Source organism: Drosophila sechellia, chromosome 2L, assembly GCF_004382195.2.
Source record: "Drosophila sechellia strain sech25 chromosome 2L, ASM438219v1, whole genome shotgun sequence".
NCBI classification, from domain to species: domain Eukaryota; kingdom Metazoa; phylum Arthropoda; class Insecta; order Diptera; family Drosophilidae; genus Drosophila; species Drosophila sechellia.
Window position 1 is genome coordinate 19,049,932 of NC_045949.1, and position 17,778 is coordinate 19,067,709.

Here is a 17,778-nt window from a genome sequence, read left to right on the forward strand (position 1 = left end):
GTATGTTTATATTTCAACAATTGGTTTAATGTACAATAGTAAAATGACATAAATACGCTTACCCCGGATTAAAATAATATGCATGTAGGTATAACACTTCTTCTGGCTGCGATCGACACTCCGATCCTGGTTAAGACTAAGGCAAACTCTAGGCGCTACTCACTAACAGGACAAGCGTATGGTAGATCGAGTGCTTAACTATAACGATCCACTTGGGCTTAATGTGAAGACGTGTGGAAACGAGTGGAGTTGATTATCACGAGCAGCACCTGGCCGGTGGCCACAGATCACTTTTTCCTGTAGCCGTACGAGTTGATGGTGTCGAACTCGGTGTCGCACTTGAGCAGCAGCTGGTACCACTGGTCACTGTCGATGCGGCTGGCCTCCCGGAATCCTCCGTAGGCGGCTGGCAGGCACTTGGGCGACATGTACTTGTGCAGGGACTCGCGATCGGTGCCGTGGAAGATGATCCTGCTGCGCAGCTTCTCCTTGAGGAAGGGCTTGAACAGGGCGAAGACCACCTGGAAGATCTTCGGCTGGTTCACGATGTGAATGGCCTTGATCCGGAGCGGCACCGAGTCCTGCAGCCAGTCCACAATGCGCTTGGCGAACGGAGGCGTAAACTGCCACGTTTGCTGCAGACTGAGGCCATCCATGTCGAAGATCACAACTGCTCCGCAGATCTGCGTTTCCGGCTCCAGCATGGCCGCCTCCAGGAAGAGCACAGCTCCCTTGAACACCTCATCCAGGGTGACCTGCTTGTGCTTCCAGCGCTCTGTAAACGGGGATTACGAAAGATTAATCCAGGATCTGTTCAACGCTTAGTACCACTATGAAACTTCTAATGAGAGGTAAAGCTGCATCTTAACTGGAGTAAACTTTACTCGGAAGATAGAGATCTTTGCACTCAAAAGCTAATATATTGAAGTATCCTTATTTCGGTGTACTTACTGCCCAGTTCGAGGACCAAAATGCGGCGACCCAGTTGATCTCGGTTGGGGAAGACGGTGAGGATGTTGTGCTTGAAGATGTTGGCCTCGTTCGATGGCTTCAGGTCGGTGTACACATCCGCGTGCTTCACCTTGAAGGCGTAGTACCGCTTAATCTGTTCCATATTCCGAATATATGCAATTAGTAACACAACCAACTGGGCTGCCACACTAGACTCACCAGATCCCGGGCACTTTCCGGGTAATACTTGCAGGGCCGCAGGTATCTGATCAGCCACTCCTCGTTTCCCTTGGGGTACAGCAAGTCCGTCTCCGCTGGAAGCATATCGCTAATATTAATCGACCTCACCTCCAATAGTCTGATTTCTTAAAAGTCACTTAACCACTGACATTAAGCTGATCCAACCATAAGGTGGAAATTAAAAACCAATAGTAATTTGTAACTATTGTGCGAGTGTTATGCAACCAAATCCTCCCGAGCGCGCGCTGCTTTTAACCCCAACTTGTTATTAGTGACACGAAGTCGCCAACTAATGATATAGAACTATTCGTTCGAACTTGGTGTACAAATGGATTTGGAATTGAAACCTAGCGATCGGGTAAATTATTGGATGCAGGCTAAGTAACTTAAGTTTTATTAACTCAAGTTTTAGATAGGTAGTTCAAGTACTTTAGAGAAAACTTAAATGTGATTATAACTGCATGCATGGTTGCAAGTGGGAATTATCAGCTTTTGGCGATTCCTCAGATATATATAATGAAAATAGTTTAGTAAAATGCATATAATGACTCACGTGAGTTTTAATGACATGATTAACTCATGTAGTTAATGCATGATATTGATTCAAAGTAAAACTCCATGCGAAGCTAGCAGAAAGACCATTCCTGATCATAACTCACCCTCTAGAAGACGGGCCAGCTCCTTGGCGGCCTCCTTCTGGCGCTCGGGCGTTTCGCGCAGCTCCTTGATGGCCACCTCCTTGCCCTGGGCAGTCGGCTCGCCCAACTCGAACTGGAGCGTGTGGTCGCCCACCTGGAGCGTGGGCAGTTGGTCGATGTCCGACAGCATGGTAGGTACTCCTGGAAGGGAAGCAGTTGGGGTTCGATTAGCGACAGCTTCTGTACTTTGAGCTGGGGCTGCGGGCTTCGCACTGAGCGCACTTGGAACTTCGTCCAACTAAATAACTTGAGCTAACTGACATCGATTGCCAATTAGTTGCCATACTTGACAATTACTACTTACTCATTTTGCAATTGTTGCTGCTCTGGCTTAACTGAAATTATTCAGCGATTCTATTAAGCTATGTGCTTTTTCTGTTTTCAGTTTGCCAAATGCAAAATTGTGCCCTCTATTTATAAGAAGAAAAAAGCGTAGAGATTTCAATTTATTAGCGAGACACAAGTGACTCGGAACCGGCTCAACTGCATCGAGTTTCTAGACTTCCCCGCGATGATCGGCTATACATATCCATATATGTATTTATTTATTTATTGATCACCTGGCCGACCTTCACCTTGACATTCGCAAATTGCTTAAAACGGAAGAAGAGCCCACAGATTCGCGAAGATAATGCAATTCTTCGAAGATCAGAAAATAACGTAAGGAGCCTTGAACTGAATTCTAGAGACACTTGACGCGTTCTACTTGAACGCAATTCCAGTTAGGCAGGTTTCAAATTGCGAGATGAGGAGCCAGGGTCTGCGAGCTCATACAGTGGGGGGGGATATCAGAAATTAGCACACTGGATTTCCCATCAAATCGGAAATTAGCGCAGTAGATTTCCCATCAAATCGAAAATTAACGCCACAAATTTCCCGTCTTGCTGCGCAGCTTTGAGTAGCTGGCTCGAAACAAAAGACTAGGAGATTAGCATCCGAAGCGCTGACATTGAAAATTGTTACCAATTTCGGCTAGATGGGCCAGGTGATATGCTTAAGGTATCGTCTGTTTTTGCATTCATGAATGATGCACAAGAGTCTACTGAATCGCTAATGGTGTGTCTGGGAAAATACGAGATCTTAAATAGTACACACGGATCACAACACAACACAACACGACCGAAACGAGTTTGGCCCAAACTTAAAGGCTATAATGGTATAATGGCGAACAGTATTCCGCAAAGACGGCCCAAAAAACCAGCTGCGAGTGACGCGTGCAACGGAGCCGAAAGCCCAGATGAAACTGTTGCGGCCAAAAGCGCGAGTCGAGATTTTATGCCAGGCCCAGGCCAAGAATTAAAACTGGAATTGTGAGCGGAGCGTCAAGAGAGTGGGTGTCGTCGATGGAGGCGCCAGTGCTGCCAAGTGGGTTTGTTTCCCGACAGTAACTACTTCTGCTATAAAGGGGGTCCCTTAACTATCGTACTTTAATGCAACAAAACAAAAGTTATTTCAACTGAAACACATCTTTAAACATTTTCTTGCTTGGTTGCACTAGTGATGGTGGAAGACCATATAATGATATTATATGAAACAGCTTGTGCACCCAATGAGTGATCAGCACCAGCTGAATCTGAACTTGAGCATGACATTCACGTGCCTCGCAAGAGCGAGGAGTCGCTAGATAGAGAGACACATGGAGTTTGGCCAGGGAGAGCGAGTGTGCTTCACTGGGTCTGGGTGCATTGTCATTGGGAAATGATGCCACCGCCACCTCAAGCCAGTTTCAGTTTCGCTTTCAACTTGGCCTTGCCTAATTTATTCGGGTTTTCTTCGGGTAATCGCCCACAGTACTACTGGGCTCTCGAAAATCCCTTGGCAAAGGCATTTTCCATCGCGACCCTGAAGCCCCGTGCCCGTGCGAAGCCATCCGGTTTCAATGCTGCCCAGCTCTACGCCAATTAGTGCTTACACCTGTTCGGCGAACCTACACCTGGGGTCACCACAATAGCAATCGGTTAATAGAAGTTGGTGGGCCTCTCCGAAGGGTGGAGATCACAAACATTGGACACTTGGAACCATCTCCAAGTATTTATAGATCATATTTATAGATTTAGGATCATAAGTTCGCACCTAATGACACCGTATCAGCTGAATTCATATCATATTTCCCTATTTTTGCAGCCCCATGTGTAAGCCAGGCATATTTGGTATAATTAACACGTCCCAACGCCGAGCGTTCTGGACATCAAATGGTTTCCGCCCGGTTTTGGACAAATCGGTTCAATCGCACGATCGCACGTGCGAAGACTTCGGCCATTCATGGATATGGATTTACGTTGCGATGATACTCTCGATTTCATTACGGCCAGTTTTGGTCTTTTGGTCTATTTTTGTTGGCCATCTCGAAGCGGATGCTGACGAAAACTGGGTGGTACAAAGCGAGTTGCATGAGTAATTCTGGGGTTACGACCCATTGCAATGTCAACCTTCGCCCTTCGGTTTTTTTGTTTTTGCAAAAAGCGGGTAAAAAACCCTGCATGAGAAACCTGCTTTTGAAGAACGTGACAAAAGCAAAAGTGCTTTGACCTTACTCAAGAGATGAAAAAAGTACAAGTGGGTGAACATTACTGACATCGAACAAATGGATTGTTACATGAATACTCGCTTGATGTCCAAACAATTTAGATGCTATATCAAAAGGCATTGCAAAAAGTTTTAATGGTAATTATTTATTTTTTGAATACCTTTTTCAATACTCTTTCTCGAACTAATCGTGACTTGCAATTACTAGCACAACTGTATATGCGACTAATAAGTTTTTAACCAACTGGTGTATAATTTTTCTAGCAACTGTAGGCACGCGCATTATCATATGTACATACATACGTACATATATAGAAAATAATTCTATTCGAGGGGAGATAATTCTAAGGAAATGCATATAGTACTTGCAATAAATATACGATTAATGGGGTTAGGCAGACTTCGCTATTGCTCACCAAGTGGGAATTCAGAGGGCAGGCACCTCATCGCAGATGCAGTGGTCAGCATGGTCATGGCGAAGCAGATCGAACACACACAGTTACATATGTACAACTAAACCGGAATGCACATGCAAATGGCAGCGTGTGTAAATAAATTAATATTTCTTTATTCAGGCTGCTCGACTCGGGAGCATCGGTGGCTAAATGGGTCAATGTCGTCGGCGAGTTACTGAACTTTGTCTGAAATTCTCGAGCGACGCGACGAGTGCGAAAGGGAATGCATGCAACAGTAATGAGCAAAAGGCAATGCGAAAAACGCGGACGGACAGTGATGCCTCGCAAGTAGCGGCTGAACGTAGATACATGGTGACAGTGCTGGTGATCTGGCTAAGATATTTGAATAGTCACTAGCCCAACACGCTCAGAAATGCACTCTTATAAAACAGAGACACTCTACATATGTATATGGGATCCAACAACTCACTCACCTTGCTTGAATTGAAAATCGGCTAATCCACAAATAGTTGGCTGGTACAGTGGAAATCCTTCGGAACTCCCTTTCGACTCCGATATGTGTACCTAGTGAGCTTGGGTCGCGTTTGAAGACTGAAAATACAAAGCTGCTTGTCAAATCGTTTTATAGCCGCCCCTTTTATGCACTGCGTGCATTGCACATATGTACGACAAAGTTATAGTTATCAAGATATATACATAGGTCGGTCGGAATAGTCGGGCACTCGTAAGACCAGCGCGACTTAATAGGTCATTATAAGCGGCCGATTCGAGTTAAGAGCTCTGAAGATCACGTCGCGAATCGCCGAATGGGATCTTCTTTTTTTTTTGGCTTGTTTTGCGAAAGTTCACCTGAAAATGGTTCACTGAGCTCAGCATTAATTTTATGTTTTTTCATTTTTTTAGTAATGTTAAAGTGCCAAGACAAGTGTGGTATTTCTCACGGTGCAGCGCACTCAATCGATTTTCTACAGCAATTAACATTATTAAATATAATGTTTAAGAAGTTGCACTGAAAGTAAGTGAGTACTACAATAATTCAAACACTTTAATCGCTTTGTAAGCACTTTTTGAAAAGTTCTAGACTCAAGCATACGTGGGTAAAGACACCAAGTTTCGATATAGTTTTATTTAAATATTCCATCATAAAAAAATCAGTACTTTCAATCAGGAAGTCCACTTTACTATATTTTGTAACTAACTATATATACTTTGTAACTTGTACTGTTTAGCATTTTCGAGAAATTCTCATCTGGCACTTGCGAAAAGTCCACTTTCTATATTTATTCTAGAATGTAAACCAAGGTATATTTTCATTCCTCGTCGCAAAATACGCGATTTTGAAAGTTAGGCTATCTGGCATTGGGGCACTTTCGAAATCGCGGCACAGATATATATTATATATAGTAAGTGCGTGTTCTGAGCGTTTCGCACAGTGTATCGTGGTTGATCTTCTGATGGTTACGCGACTTGGATGCAATTAGACTTGAACTTTTGAACGCTCCGTACACGAGTAGTTTAAAGACTAATCGCCATCGCCACTGTGACTGAGTGAAAAACGAGTTTTAAGTCCCTCTTACGGATCGTTAGTGTAGTTATTACTTTGGCTATCGCTCCTCTCGTTCGACACAACAGTAACCGTGCTTTTCTGCCGGACAGTAGCTATGTACCTTCTTTCGACTGGCGTGTCCGCGTTCCACGATCAAGTGATCAACTGACTGACGGGGGCTGTGGGTAATGCGAGCTCATTTGCTTTTAGTTTCAAGCTCGAGCAATTAATTAAGTATTTCACTGATCGCCGTTTCCAAATGTATTTCCATGCCATTTCTTGCGCTTGCCTGAGCCCATTCTGCGTGTCGGACCGCCATTCCGCCATTCAGCCATTCCGCCATTCAGCCATTCCGCCATTCAGCCATTCGGTCAATCCGTCGGCCAGTCAGTCGATCACCTTCGAGCACGGAGCTACGTCAGCCTTTAAAGTCCGGCGGAATTTCGTTGGGCAGGCAAGTGCAATTAGCTAAGTCGAAGTACAGAACGCCAAGAGTTAAAAGTAACCCACTGATGGCATTAATCAATTTACGAACACGCAATCCCAGCGACAGCTGTTGATACGCACAGCGCGCTTCACATGTGGACAGAAAGACAGACAGACAGACACTCCATTATCTATTGGGTATTTACATGCATTTAATTTGAGTGTCAAATTCAGATTTATGGCCTAGCCTATGAGAGTTACAATCAATGAGAGTCGTTTACATATGAATTTACACCTACTTCTAGTTCTACGTATGTATATCGATCTATGGCCTACATTCAATTCAATTCATCCATTCATTCCGTTGTATTGTCGAGTATAAAACGTACATTTGACTAATCATATAGAGATATTGTGCAGACAATTGTTGCTAGATATTGCTTACGATGAACTACAAACGCGTTCTCGCCTGTCTTATACGTTTAAAGCTTAGACTACGTACAAAAGGTTTGGGTTAGTAATATGTCAACGATATTCACTGCTAAAGTCTTAGGTAGCGCTTAAGTGTACGGATGAGTTACTCTTAAGTACAGATCAAATCTATGCGAAGGAGAGTTACGTATTTACAATACAATTGTCGGAGACTCGTGGTTAGATAACTGGAGTCCGCCGAATCCTCGCTCTGCGACTCCGTCGCCTTCTTTGCAATCATTTGGGCCTAATCTTCTCGTACATGAACTTCTGCACGTGCTTGTTGTCCGGCTGCATGAGCTTCTTCTTGTTGAACTCGAATTGGGCCAGAGCGAAATCGTACAGATCGTTTTCCATTTGCCAGATTTTTGTCTTTTGAATGGCCTTAATTGTCGATTCGCTGGGAGGAAGCTTGGAAGATGTCACCCGAAGATGAGATTTGTTTGAGTTATGATAGTGCTCACGAAAGCCGTGAAAAATTCTGCGAAAAAAAACAGGTCATTGAACTGGACGTATTCTAAAACAGACAATAACATATTGTTGGGCGGCACACCTTGGGAGGGATCTCTCAAGCAGATCCACAAACTCGTACATCTGCTCGGTGACTCCGACTAGGAAGTATTCGTTGACTAGATTGCGCTTGGCCTGGTCCAAGGCCCAACTGCTGCCGGGTTCCCAGCACTCGGCTGCATGGCCACAGAAGAAGGGTATCTGCAGCCACATGTTTTTGGGATCACAGTCGGGTTGTTTCTGCACCACGCACTCATCGAAGGTCTGCAAAAATGTGTAAGGGTTTCGGTTACAGGGAGGTCCATGCCTTGATGCTCTACCTACAATTTTATTGCCCGCCTTCTTGCGGACTAAATTCGGTCGGTAGTTGTCGCCAAAACGTAGAAAGTAGTAGTAGGAGACAAGTCTGTCGAGAGGTTTGCGCACCAAATTGATGTAGATGGGCTTGTGGGCGATTTGGAATCTGCCAAAGATTAATGCAATTGAGACGGGCTCTGCTGAATTGGCTAGATGTTACCTACTTTGAGAAGTCTAGGAAGGCCATGTGGCCGTGATAAAGAGCTGGCTTCATCTCGTGCCACCTGGAAACATTGCGCACGAATTGGATTTGATTAGGAAGCGAGAGGACGTGCATGTTGGCAGTGACATTAATGTGCAGCACATGGAATTTATTGGGCTTGCACAGATCGTATGCTATGTTGACAAAACTGGTGGATCCCGTTTTTGGAACGCGATTGTAAAGCACCACCAAGTGCTCCTCGAAGTCAAAGTCATCGGTGGTGGACGAGGCATGCTGATCTGGGCTCAGGGAATCGCCCAGCCTGGACAGCGGCTTGAAGGCTGCACAAAATAGATAGTGGGTGTTAAAGTAATACGCCTTTGTCTATCTACCGGACTCCACTTACCATGTTCCAGGCGAATCTCTGACCAAAGCAACCAGTAACCTGCACAGGTGACCGCGCACAGGGCTATCAGGATCAGCCAGTGGGTGGGTCGGAGCAGAATCCACATCTTGAGCAGTTTCCTAAACATGCCTCGTGTCGGTTTGCTCTACAGGTCAGCACGGCAGCTCATATCAGGCTATTTATTTCAGCATAATCTCAGGTCGTTGTTTTCCTTGTTTTTTTTCTGCAATCAACGTCGAGCAGTGCTGGTCAGCAGCTACTGGACAGTGCTGCAAGGCACTAAAATCTGGTGAATCTGTCGGAATGTGCAGCTGTAGCTGAAATGACTAACTTGGTGATGAAAAATAGCTAAAAATGCTAGCTCAGATAATTGGATTTAATTTCCAGCTAGGAATCATTAAAGTAATTAATTTATAACTTCAATAAATATGTTTTTCCTAAAACATAACACAGAATATTTCAGTCCAGTCACAACCAGATCTGCATCACCCTGTTTTGCGTTCAGCATCACTGTTGTGATTAGTGTGACCACCCTTGCCGGCAAACAATACCAAGCAATGCCAAAATTCTAGCGCCCATTTTTGCGAGGTTAAAATTTCGCAAGCCGGCTGCAATCGCAAAGTACAGTGCAACCTATATACATACACTCGTATAAAATAATTCCACTTAAAAGCAACCATGTCCTTGTCCACCTTTAACTTCGTCAACATGGCCGCCCAACTGGGCCAGGAGCGGGGAATCTCATTCGAGAACAAGGCGCGTTCCTGGAGCACAGCTGACGATGGTGAGTTTGGGTGACGCTTTGGGTGCTTCATGCAGTGGCTATACTAAGGCTTTTTACAGTCCAGGAAGTGGTGGATGCCCTTAACAAACAGACCACCGTGCACTATCTGAATCTGGACGGAAACACACTGGGCGTTGAGGCCGCCAAGGCGATTGGAGAGGGTCTGAAGCGTCATCCAGAGTTTCGGAAGGCGCTGTGGAAGAACCTGTTCACTGGTCGTCTCAAATCGGAGATTCCGGAAGCGCTCGAGCACCTGGGAGCCGCGCTAATTGTCGCGGGCGCCAAGCTGACAGTCCTGGATCTCAGCGACAATGCCTTAGGACCGAATGGCATGCGAGGCTTGGAGAAGTTTCTGCGATCCCCGGTCTGCTACTCGTTGCAGGAGCTGCTGCTGTGCAATTGTGGCCTGGGTCCCGAGGGCGGTAGTATGCTGTCCCAGGCTCTGATCGATCTGCATGCCAATGCCAACAAGGCGGGCTTCCCGCTCCAGCTGCGCGTGTTCATGGGCCCACGCAATCGTCTCGAGGATACCGGTGCTATGGCCATGGCAACCACATTCCAAACCCTCAAGACCCTTGAGGAGATTGTTCTGGAACAAAACTCTATTTACTTCAAAGGCGTCGAGGCCCTGGCCAAATCCTTCAAGAATAACCCTCATCTGCGAGTGCTAAACATGAACGACAATACTCTAAAGTCCAATGGAGCTGAACAAATAGCTGAGGTTCTTCCCTTTTTGCCCCTGTGAGTCGGTTATACAGTTTTTGATGAGCGAGAGTGTTATGTGATATCTTTTTGCTTTACAGGCTGCGTGAAATGAGCTTTGGAGACTGCCTGATCCAAACCAATGGCGCCTACCACTTAGGTGAGGCTCTGGAGAGAGGCAACGAACAACTGGAAGTTATCGATTTAGGTTTTAACGAAATCAACAGCGACGGCGGCTTGGTGTTGGTGAATGCTATGCGAAATAAGCCCAAGCTGCGCATCTTGAACCTAGATGGCAATTGGTTTGGAGAAGCTGGTAGCGAGGAGATTATCAGCGAGATGAGTAAGTTGCCAACTGCTGCCGCACTGCAACCGTTTCAGCACCAGGAAGAGGAGGATTCGGTAGATGAGAATCACAAGCAGGACGAAGACGAAGAGGAAGTACACGAGCACGCCAACGATACTACCGAAGAAGCACAGGAGGACGACGAGGATGAAGAGGACGACGAGGATGACGACGACGACGAGGATGACGAGGACGACGAGGATGACGGGGAGTACAGCAACGTCGCGGAGGAAACTGCCTATGTCACTACGAATGCCTTCACGACCAAGGTTAGTTTATACTTCGGAGTACTGTGCAAATGGTATATACTCGTAACTCTTAGGGAAACAGCAATTAATCGAATTATCTTAAATTTTAAATTTGAACAGATGTTTAACGACACAACCAACTCGATGACCAGCGAAACTTTTGCGGTCGCAAACAAGACGATCAGACAAAAATGCACTCCAGAGAAGTTCTGTTTGAGCCAGACACCCTGCTCGCAGGAAGATTTCGATTCGCTAGATATGGTTAACAAGCTTGAGGCTTTGAAGTCGATTGTCAACGTAAGTTATTCTTAATAAATTGAAAGCGATTAGAGTAACATAACATTTTTGTACAGCAATTCACCGGCGACAACCATTTGCTGCTGCTCGTCTTCACCACCTTGAAGTGCGCGCATTTGTCGAAATCCTCGAAAGCTGCGTTGGATCTGGCCGTCTCCTTGTACCAGGCCACCTTTGACTACGCCATCAAGACAAAGCAGGAGACCCGTGTGCTCAACTATGTACTGATGCAGCTCCGTTTGTTGCCCTGCAAGGAGGCATTCCATTCGGACTACGATGTCAAGAGCTGTCGATTTGCTCTGCGCGAGGCTCTCAAGCAACCGACGTTTGCCAACGACAACGTTAAGAATTCCTTCAAGACTTTCCTGGAGGGTGCGCAATCGTAAAGAGATTACCTATAATTCCCACTTTCCGATGTGTGTATCATTGGCGAATAAAATCGTATTATTAATATCCCGTAACAGTGTTTTTTTATTACCCATAAAACCAATTTACTTTTAAAGTATTAGCCATTCGGCAAAATTGATTTATTTACATGAAGAAAACTGGTATGAGACTACAAACTATCTTTATGGAACATGTTAATACATTGATATTATGTTTGTAAATTTCTCTTGGTGGCTTTCTTGCTGCTCTGGAACACAGAATCAGCTACAGTAAACGAATGTAGCGAAGTGGTTATCTAAAGTTAATTAAAAACACGAATTACAAAACATTGACATGAACATCGAGGAGAACATTGAAAGATTATAAAATAACAAAGGATCGTGGCGAGCAAGTCCGCAAAAAAGTGCCTCCTCGAGATTCTCGATTCGGATAATGCTGATTGTAAGAGTCGATCTGCTTGCTAAATACTTCTATCAATATCTTGTGTTTCTTAACAATTGAAATCAGAATCAGAATCATCATCATCAAACTCGATGTCATCATCATCGCTTTCAATTACAGCTCGCCGCTTCTTAGGCGGAGCTTTCTTCTTGGCTCCCCCACTGCTCTCATCCTCTCGACCTCGCTTGCCTGGACGTTTGGGCGATTCATCATCGCTGGCGTTGTCATCATCATCATCAGAGCCAACGTTGCCACCGTCTTCCTCCTCATCCGAAAAGAGCGAGCTGTAGTCTATCTTCTTACTGGCCTGTCGACGTCCAGGACGGTCTGCACGAGAAGTTACTTCCTCCACGTCATCGTCGCTCTTTTTCGCCTAAAGAGGAAAAATGTTAATTTACAATTAAATACGGATTTGGGTAATTAAACACTTACCTTGGCCTTGCTGAAGTCAATTTTGCTCTGCTTGAGCCCGTCGCCGTTCTCCTTCTTTTGGCGCGGCTTCTTTTCTCCCGGCTCCTTCTTGACAGCCGCCTTCTTGGCCTTGGGTGAGGTTTTAGAGCCGCCCTCGACCATTGCATCAAATTCGTCCACCTCTTCGCCGCCGCTGGCATCAGGATCTGCTTTAATCTGCTTGCCCTTCGGTTCCTTCTTCACTTTCGGCTCCTTGGGCTCTTTGGGTTTCTTCGGCTCCTTGGCCGCCTGAGCTACCTTGGCAGCCGCTGCCATTTTCTTAATGATTTCTTCGGTGATCTTAAACTCCACGGGTTCTCCATCGGGATCTGGGTATATGTCTAAGGTACCCGCTCCGGATCCTGTTGATTTAGCCTTTCTGCCCTTTGTTGAGACAGACTTCTGGCCCTTCAAAGCCTTCGCAGTCTTGAGATTGATCCCCTGCTCTTCCACGCGCTCCTTCTGCTCTACTTCATTTAACTTCGATTCGAGGGCATCCAAATCATCCAGCCAAAGCATCTCCGGCGTCTTCTTGCGGAGATTTTCCAACTCTGAGAGTTTGGTGTCGCGCTGTTTGAGTAGCTCGTTCTTCCTCTCCTCTGTCAACATCCACATGGACATGCCCAGAAGGTAGTCGAACTTTTTGACATCAGTTAGTTTCTTAAAGGCCTTTTCCGGATCGGCTTCCTTTTCCTTCTTAGCCTTTGAGCTGACACTGGGAGCTGCCTCCTCTTCTTCGTCATCCTCCTCGTCAGCTTGCTCGGCATCCTCCATTTTAATGCGGCGCTGCCACTCCTTGACGGGATCGGGACGGTATCCACGTTTCAACAACTCATCGCACATGGCCTTGCGCTGCTTGTTCTCCACCACCAGCTTCTTTTCGCACTTTTCGAGAATAAAGCGCGCCTGATCACTGAGCCGATCAGCCTGCGCCGTGAGCTGGCCGACCAAAAAGTCCCTCCGGCGGGCGTAGTACTCGCGTCGCAGTTTATAAAACTCTTTGAGGATATCGATCGCGGTGGGGAAGCGTCGCAGACAGTTGTTCTGGTCGAAGGCATGCATCTGGTTGGTGGAAAGCGTCGTGGTAAGTTTGAACACTCGGTGGAAACCACCTTCCTCGGCTCGAATGCGCTCAAATTCGCCAGGTGCGAAACTGATCACAAAGCGAACGGTGGTGTCTGTATGATACTCCTTGTACTCCGAAACAACAGCCTTCACCTTTTCGGTGCCGTTTGATAGAGCTTCCAGAACATTTTCCTTGTAGTTTTGCGTCCATACGCCCACAGGGAGTTCACTGATTTCTAAGCGGTTTCCGTGCAAAATTTGTAGGTTACCAGTCTGAATATAACGACCATCCGACACGTACTCAATGCGTCCTAAAAAGTTCTTGTACCACGGATGCATCACAACTGGCTCTTGTCCGTTTATCATCTTCCTTAGATTGTTCATAATCTCACGAGGATTGTAGTTGGATATCTTCGTAGACCATCCAGTTCCGATGCCCTCGGCTCCGTTTACCAATACCATCGGTATGATGGGAAGATACCACAGTGGCTCGATCTTTTGGCCATCGTCCACCTGGTAATCCAAAAGTGGATCGTCCAATGGATGGTAGATGAGTCGCGTCAAGGGAGACATTAAAGTGAAAATGTAACGAGCGCTGGCACAATCTTTGCCTCCCGTCAAGCGGGTACCAAATTGACCGCGTGGCTCAAGCAGATTAATGTTGTTCGCACCCACAAAATTCTGGGCCAGATTTACGATTGTCATCTGCAGGGATACCTCTCCGTGGTGGTAGGCCGACATCTCCGCCACTGATCCGGATAGCTGGGCCACCTTCACCTCACGCTTGTCATTCCTTTTGAAACAAGTGAACATCACCTTCCGCTGACCCGGCTTCAAGCCATCCACCAGACTAGGAATGGAGCGCTCATTGTCAGCATTCGAGAACAGCACCAACTCCAGATTTATGAAGTCTGCATAGGTGATGCTCTTTGTGCCCTTGGTGTAGAGATATCGCTCTGGCAAACCGAGCTCCTTGCGTCGCTTCACCTCGTCCATGTGGTTGGTAAGCCATACCTTTCGCGACTCGATATGCTTCTTGGAGAAGGCCATAATAATGCTCTCATCATCCACCGATCCATCGTACTTAAATAAGATGCGATGGCGCTCCATGTCTTGAAAATACTCTTTCGCCTCCTTGGAGGTCGAAGTACCCAAACCCTTATAGTACTTGATATTGTACGTATGGTGATTAGCTGTATCATTTTTCCACTCCTCGAACTCGGGTAGCGAGTAAAATGATAACTCCTCGTTTTTCTTGGTTGCCTTCACAATTGGTGTAATGAACTCCTCAAGGAAGGGCAGACGCAGAAGCTCTGGCCAATTAGTGTGGATGAAGTTGATTAAAAGACCCTTGATGTGGGAGCCGTCCTGATCCTGATCTGTCATGATCATCACTTTGCCATAGCGCAGAGTTTTTAGATCGTCCTCAGTGAGGTACTTCTTTTTGTATTGTAAGCCGATGATCTTGCACAAATTGTTGACTTCGGCATTCTCCGAAAGCTGCTTGTAATTAGCTTCCCGCACATTTAGAAGTTTACCCCTAAGCGGGAACACGCCGTAGTGATCTCGTCCGATCACGCCCAGACCAGATACGGCTAATGACTTGGCTGAGTCTCCCTCCGTGAGGATGAGGGTGCAATTAATAGAGTTCTTTCCACCCGCCTCGTTAGCGTCTTCCAGCTTGGGAATGCCCTTGATCTTGCTTGACTTGCGACCGCCCGTCTTGGCAATATCATTTTGGGCCTTGAACTTGGCCCACGCCAGCACAGACTCCACGATGCCAGACTTGGACATGTTGTTGATGAACTTATCCGAGAGGGTGCACTTTGAGCCGAAGCCCTTTTGTTGCAGAGTCATGTTCTCCTTGGTCTGCGAATCAAAAGTGGGGTTCTCTATCAAACAGTTGACGAAAACCCACAGATGGTTCCGGACCTGGAATGGCTTGATGTTGATGCCACCTGGAAGAGAGTCAAAGCAAATATTACTTGTAGTTTAAGGAAATACGCATTTAAAGCAAACCCTACCTTTGTTCTTTTTCTTCAGAACTTCAAGCAGCTGCTTGATGAGATTGTCTACCACATGATCCACATGCCGACCGCCCTTGTAGGTAGCTATCGAGTTGACAAACGAGACCTGTTGGAAGCCTCGATCCGAAGGACAGCAAGCCACCTCCCACCGCTCGTTGGCAACCTCGTGGACTATCTTGATCGGTGGGCCAGAATCTTCGTCCGTGCTCTTGATGTGCAAATCAATATAGTCCTTGAAGTTGCGTACAGCCAGCTTGTTGCCGTTTAGGAAGACGGATACTCCCTTGGATGAGGCGGCCACATCGTAGGCGCGACGCGACATCAGAGCTACAATATCTTCATCGAGACGGTCCATCTTGAACTTGGCCAGATCGGGACTGAATGTGATGCGTGTGTAGTCAGTGCCATTGAAGTCCTTGATCTTTGGGTTTACTGAACATCAGATGATGGTCTTAAACAAGAAATGTTATTTCCTTACCTGCACATCGGAGGCTTTTCCCATGTTGTTGCCCCAAGTCTGCTTGAAACTTTTCCTGTATTCCTTCGTGGCAGTCTCAACGGTGAAGCTGGTGGAGAATATGTTGCAGAGCTTCGCTCCGTATCCGTTCCTGCCGCCAGTGACCTTCTTCTCATCGTCGTTGTAGTTCGACGAGGTCAGTAGATGACCAAAGATCATCGTGGGAACGTACATCTTCTGCTCCTTGTGCATGGTCACCGGAATGCCCTGGCCGTTGTTCCACACGGACACAATGTTGCGCTCCGGATCGATGTCGATCTTAATGGTGTTCATGCTCTTGTCTCGCTGCTTGTTATCTGCCGCATTCACAAGAATCTCGTCGAATATCTTGTAGAGGCCGGGCACGAAAGAGATCTCCTTCTGCACCATGCGGTTTTGCGAGTTGTCATACACCCACATCAGCTCCTTGGTGAACTCCACGGATCCGATGTAAGAGTCGGGTCGCAGCAGGATGTGCTCCAGCTGCGACTTCTTCTGGTACATCTGTTCGATGGACATGCCCTTGTTTCCGTTCTCCATGATGCTTGTGTCGCTGTGCTTAAGCTGGATCTTCAAAGAGTAAACAAAAGGCGTTTGTTAATTTGCTGAAGCAATTGTACACCGAACTATTCCGAGCCATAGCCTTAGCTACTATTAATCACTTTGCCTGCGTTCTACTGAGTAAGAAAAAACCAAAACTACTAGCAATAGACTACAGTACCCATCAGTTAGTTAACAGTTGCTATTAGTTATATTGGTAATATTGTGTTCACCTTTTTTTTTTTTTAATTTAATAATAACAAATAAGATAGATGGCACCCAATAAGTTTAACGGCTTCTTATTAACGGGAATAGTTGTGCGTTGGTATTTGATGATGTTCAGCAATTTTTTATTAATGAATGCGCACTGTACCCACGGTGGAAAAAAAAAAACAAAACGCGCGCCCGCGCATTGCGTAAATTCCGTTCAGACGAAAGCTGGAATGGAATGGGACTTGGCCAAAATGGGAAATGGTTGGGTGCGACAAACAGAAATAACTGCAGATAAATTGAAAAGTGGCAAACGTATTATTTCGCCTAGTGCTACTGTACTGGGAACAGATTTTCAGCACACTTTGAAATACATAACAGCCCTGTCTCTTTGGCGGCACCGCTTGGCGTGCGCCGTGTGTGTGCGTAAGTGTGCGTGTTTATTGGCATTTGCCGGCAATCACAGCTATTTATTATTTTTTATTAAGGTTTCTCGATCGTTTACACTTTATTGTAAACAAATTTAGGCCTGCATACGTGCTCCGCGCTAGGAAATCAACGAATTATGGTTTTTTGAGGCCTAAAATCAGCTAAATGTCTATACCCGTATCGCCATTTTTAATTTGCAAGCGACGCCACCGAAAAATTGATATATCCATCATATTAAAGGATTAATTGACAGGGCTCTTTAGTTGTCCGGTACAGCCCAATTCTACGATTGTAATTCAGCACTTTCTGCTTACCTGGTTAAAAAATTGCCAAGTATCTGCTGCGTTTTCTTGCTGCCGCCGACAACCAAAGCGCGGCAAAACTCTAAGTTGCAGACGATAAACGAGGCGGTGCACTACAATTTTCGGCTTGTACGTGCCACACGCGTCTGCTTCCTTTAGCTAAAACTTGTACAGTTCGCAACTAACTTTTAAAATACGCACAGCACATTTAACAACTTTTCACTACCGACAACAAATGAGAGATATTCCTAGTTTTAGAGCTGGCAAGGCGCACAAATCGATGTTTGAATGAAATCGCTATCGATAAGTCCCATAACAGTGTTGTTTGGGTTGGTGCATACGCTCATTGTGAACAGGGCTAATCT

General features: G+C 45.9%; 4 protein-coding genes and 1 long non-coding RNA gene across 10 annotated transcripts; 2 read left to right on the forward strand and 3 right to left on the reverse strand.

Annotated features, from left to right (window-relative positions):
• Positions 1-5: 5 nt before the first annotated feature.
• On the reverse strand, positions 6-6,553 carry LOC6614684 (alpha-tocopherol transfer protein-like). 6 transcript variants are annotated; one of them, XM_032727515.1, is made up of 6 exons: positions 6,499-6,553; positions 5,305-5,422; positions 1,851-2,030; positions 1,171-1,265; positions 952-1,105; positions 86-775 (listed from the first exon to the last, which is right to left on the reverse strand). In XM_032727515.1, exons 3-6 carry the CDS (start codon positions 2,017-2,019, stop codon positions 288-290), a joined length of 906 nt encoding a protein of 301 aa, XP_032583406.1. In that variant the 5' UTR covers positions 2,020-2,030; positions 5,305-5,422; positions 6,499-6,553; the 3' UTR covers positions 86-287. The 6 variants fall into 6 exon arrangements, with proteins under 6 accessions (XP_002039111.1, XP_032583406.1, XP_032583407.1 ...); XM_032727516.1 differs by lacking the exon at positions 6,499-6,553 and adding an exon at positions 6,431-6,496; XM_032727512.1 differs by lacking the exons at positions 5,305-5,422; positions 6,499-6,553 and adding exons at positions 2,194-2,299; positions 2,985-3,140.
• Positions 3,849-4,806, forward strand: LOC116803587. Its single transcript, XR_004363677.1, has 3 exons — positions 3,849-3,917; positions 4,014-4,553; positions 4,680-4,806. It is a non-coding gene; the product is annotated as an uncharacterized LOC116803587 (long non-coding RNA).
• An 864-nt stretch (positions 6,554-7,417) lies between the features above and the next one.
• Positions 7,418-8,955, reverse strand: LOC6614685 (heparin sulfate O-sulfotransferase). Its single transcript, XM_002039076.2, has 5 exons — positions 8,690-8,955; positions 8,306-8,624; positions 8,109-8,247; positions 7,828-8,048; positions 7,418-7,755 (listed from the first exon to the last, which is right to left on the reverse strand). Exons 1-5 carry the CDS (start codon positions 8,814-8,816, stop codon positions 7,512-7,514), a joined length of 1,050 nt encoding a protein of 349 aa, XP_002039112.1. The 5' UTR covers positions 8,817-8,955; the 3' UTR covers positions 7,418-7,511.
• A 252-nt stretch (positions 8,956-9,207) lies between these two features.
• LOC6614686 (ran GTPase-activating protein) lies at positions 9,208-11,527 on the forward strand. The gene is made up of 5 exons (XM_002039077.2): positions 9,208-9,473; positions 9,533-10,214; positions 10,277-10,790; positions 10,890-11,066; positions 11,123-11,527. The coding sequence occupies exons 1-5, from the start codon at positions 9,368-9,370 to the stop codon at positions 11,450-11,452; spliced, it is 1,809 nt and encodes a 602-aa protein (XP_002039113.1). The 5' UTR covers positions 9,208-9,367; the 3' UTR covers positions 11,453-11,527.
• Positions 11,528-11,561: 34 nt separating this feature from the next.
• On the reverse strand, positions 11,562-17,666 carry LOC6614687 (DNA topoisomerase 2). Its single transcript, XM_002039078.2, has 5 exons — positions 17,426-17,666; positions 15,915-16,502; positions 15,434-15,857; positions 12,327-15,367; positions 11,562-12,267 (listed from the first exon to the last, which is right to left on the reverse strand). Exons 2-5 carry the CDS (start codon positions 16,470-16,472, stop codon positions 11,944-11,946), a joined length of 4,347 nt encoding a protein of 1,448 aa, XP_002039114.1. The 5' UTR covers positions 16,473-16,502; positions 17,426-17,666; the 3' UTR covers positions 11,562-11,943.
• Positions 17,667-17,778: the final 112 nt, after the last annotated feature.

What these genes read in the sequence shown, in the direction of transcription:
- LOC6614686 (XM_002039077.2), top strand. Translation starts at nt 9,368, where the DNA reads ATGTCCTTGTCCACCTTTAACTTCGTCAACATGGCCGCCCAACTGGGC. An exon ending in CTGGAGCACAGCTGACGATG is followed by an intron (nt 9,474 to 9,532) that starts GTGAGTTTGGGT and finishes GGCTTTTTACAG; the next exon opens with TCCAGGAAGTGGTGGATGCC. An exon ending in CGAATGCCTTCACGACCAAG is followed by an intron (nt 10,791 to 10,889) that starts GTTAGTTTATAC and finishes AAATTTGAACAG; the next exon opens with ATGTTTAACGACACAACCAA.
- LOC6614687 (XM_002039078.2), bottom strand. Translation starts at nt 16,472, where the DNA reads ATGGAGAACGGAAACAAGGGCATGTCCATCGAACAGATGTACCAGAAG. An exon ending in GAAAAGCCTCCGATGTGCAG is followed by an intron (nt 15,858 to 15,914) that starts GTAAGGAAATAA and finishes GTAAACCCAAAG; the next exon opens with ATCAAGGACTTCAATGGCAC. An exon ending in TTGACTTCAGCAAGGCCAAG is followed by an intron (nt 12,268 to 12,326) that starts GTAAGTGTTTAA and finishes TTTCCTCTTTAG; the next exon opens with GCGAAAAAGAGCGACGATGA.
- LOC6614685 (XM_002039076.2), bottom strand. Translation starts at nt 8,816, where the DNA reads ATGTTTAGGAAACTGCTCAAGATGTGGATTCTGCTCCGACCCACCCAC. An exon ending in AGAAGGCGGGCAATAAAATT is followed by an intron (nt 8,049 to 8,108) that starts GTAGGTAGAGCA and finishes ACATTTTTGCAG; the next exon opens with ACCTTCGATGAGTGCGTGGT. An exon ending in CTTGAGAGATCCCTCCCAAG is followed by an intron (nt 7,756 to 7,827) that starts GTGTGCCGCCCA and finishes TTTTTTTCGCAG; the next exon opens with AATTTTTCACGGCTTTCGTG.
- LOC6614684 (XM_002039075.2), bottom strand. Translation starts at nt 4,889, where the DNA reads ATGACCATGCTGACCACTGCATCTGCGATGAGGTGCCTGCCCTCTGAA. An exon ending in GCCCTCTGAATTCCCACTTG is followed by an intron (nt 2,031 to 4,831) that starts GTGAGCAATAGC and finishes CTTCCCTTCCAG; the next exon opens with GAGTACCTACCATGCTGTCG. An exon ending in CGGAAAGTGCCCGGGATCTG is followed by an intron (nt 1,106 to 1,170) that starts GTGAGTCTAGTG and finishes AATATGGAACAG; the next exon opens with ATTAAGCGGTACTACGCCTT.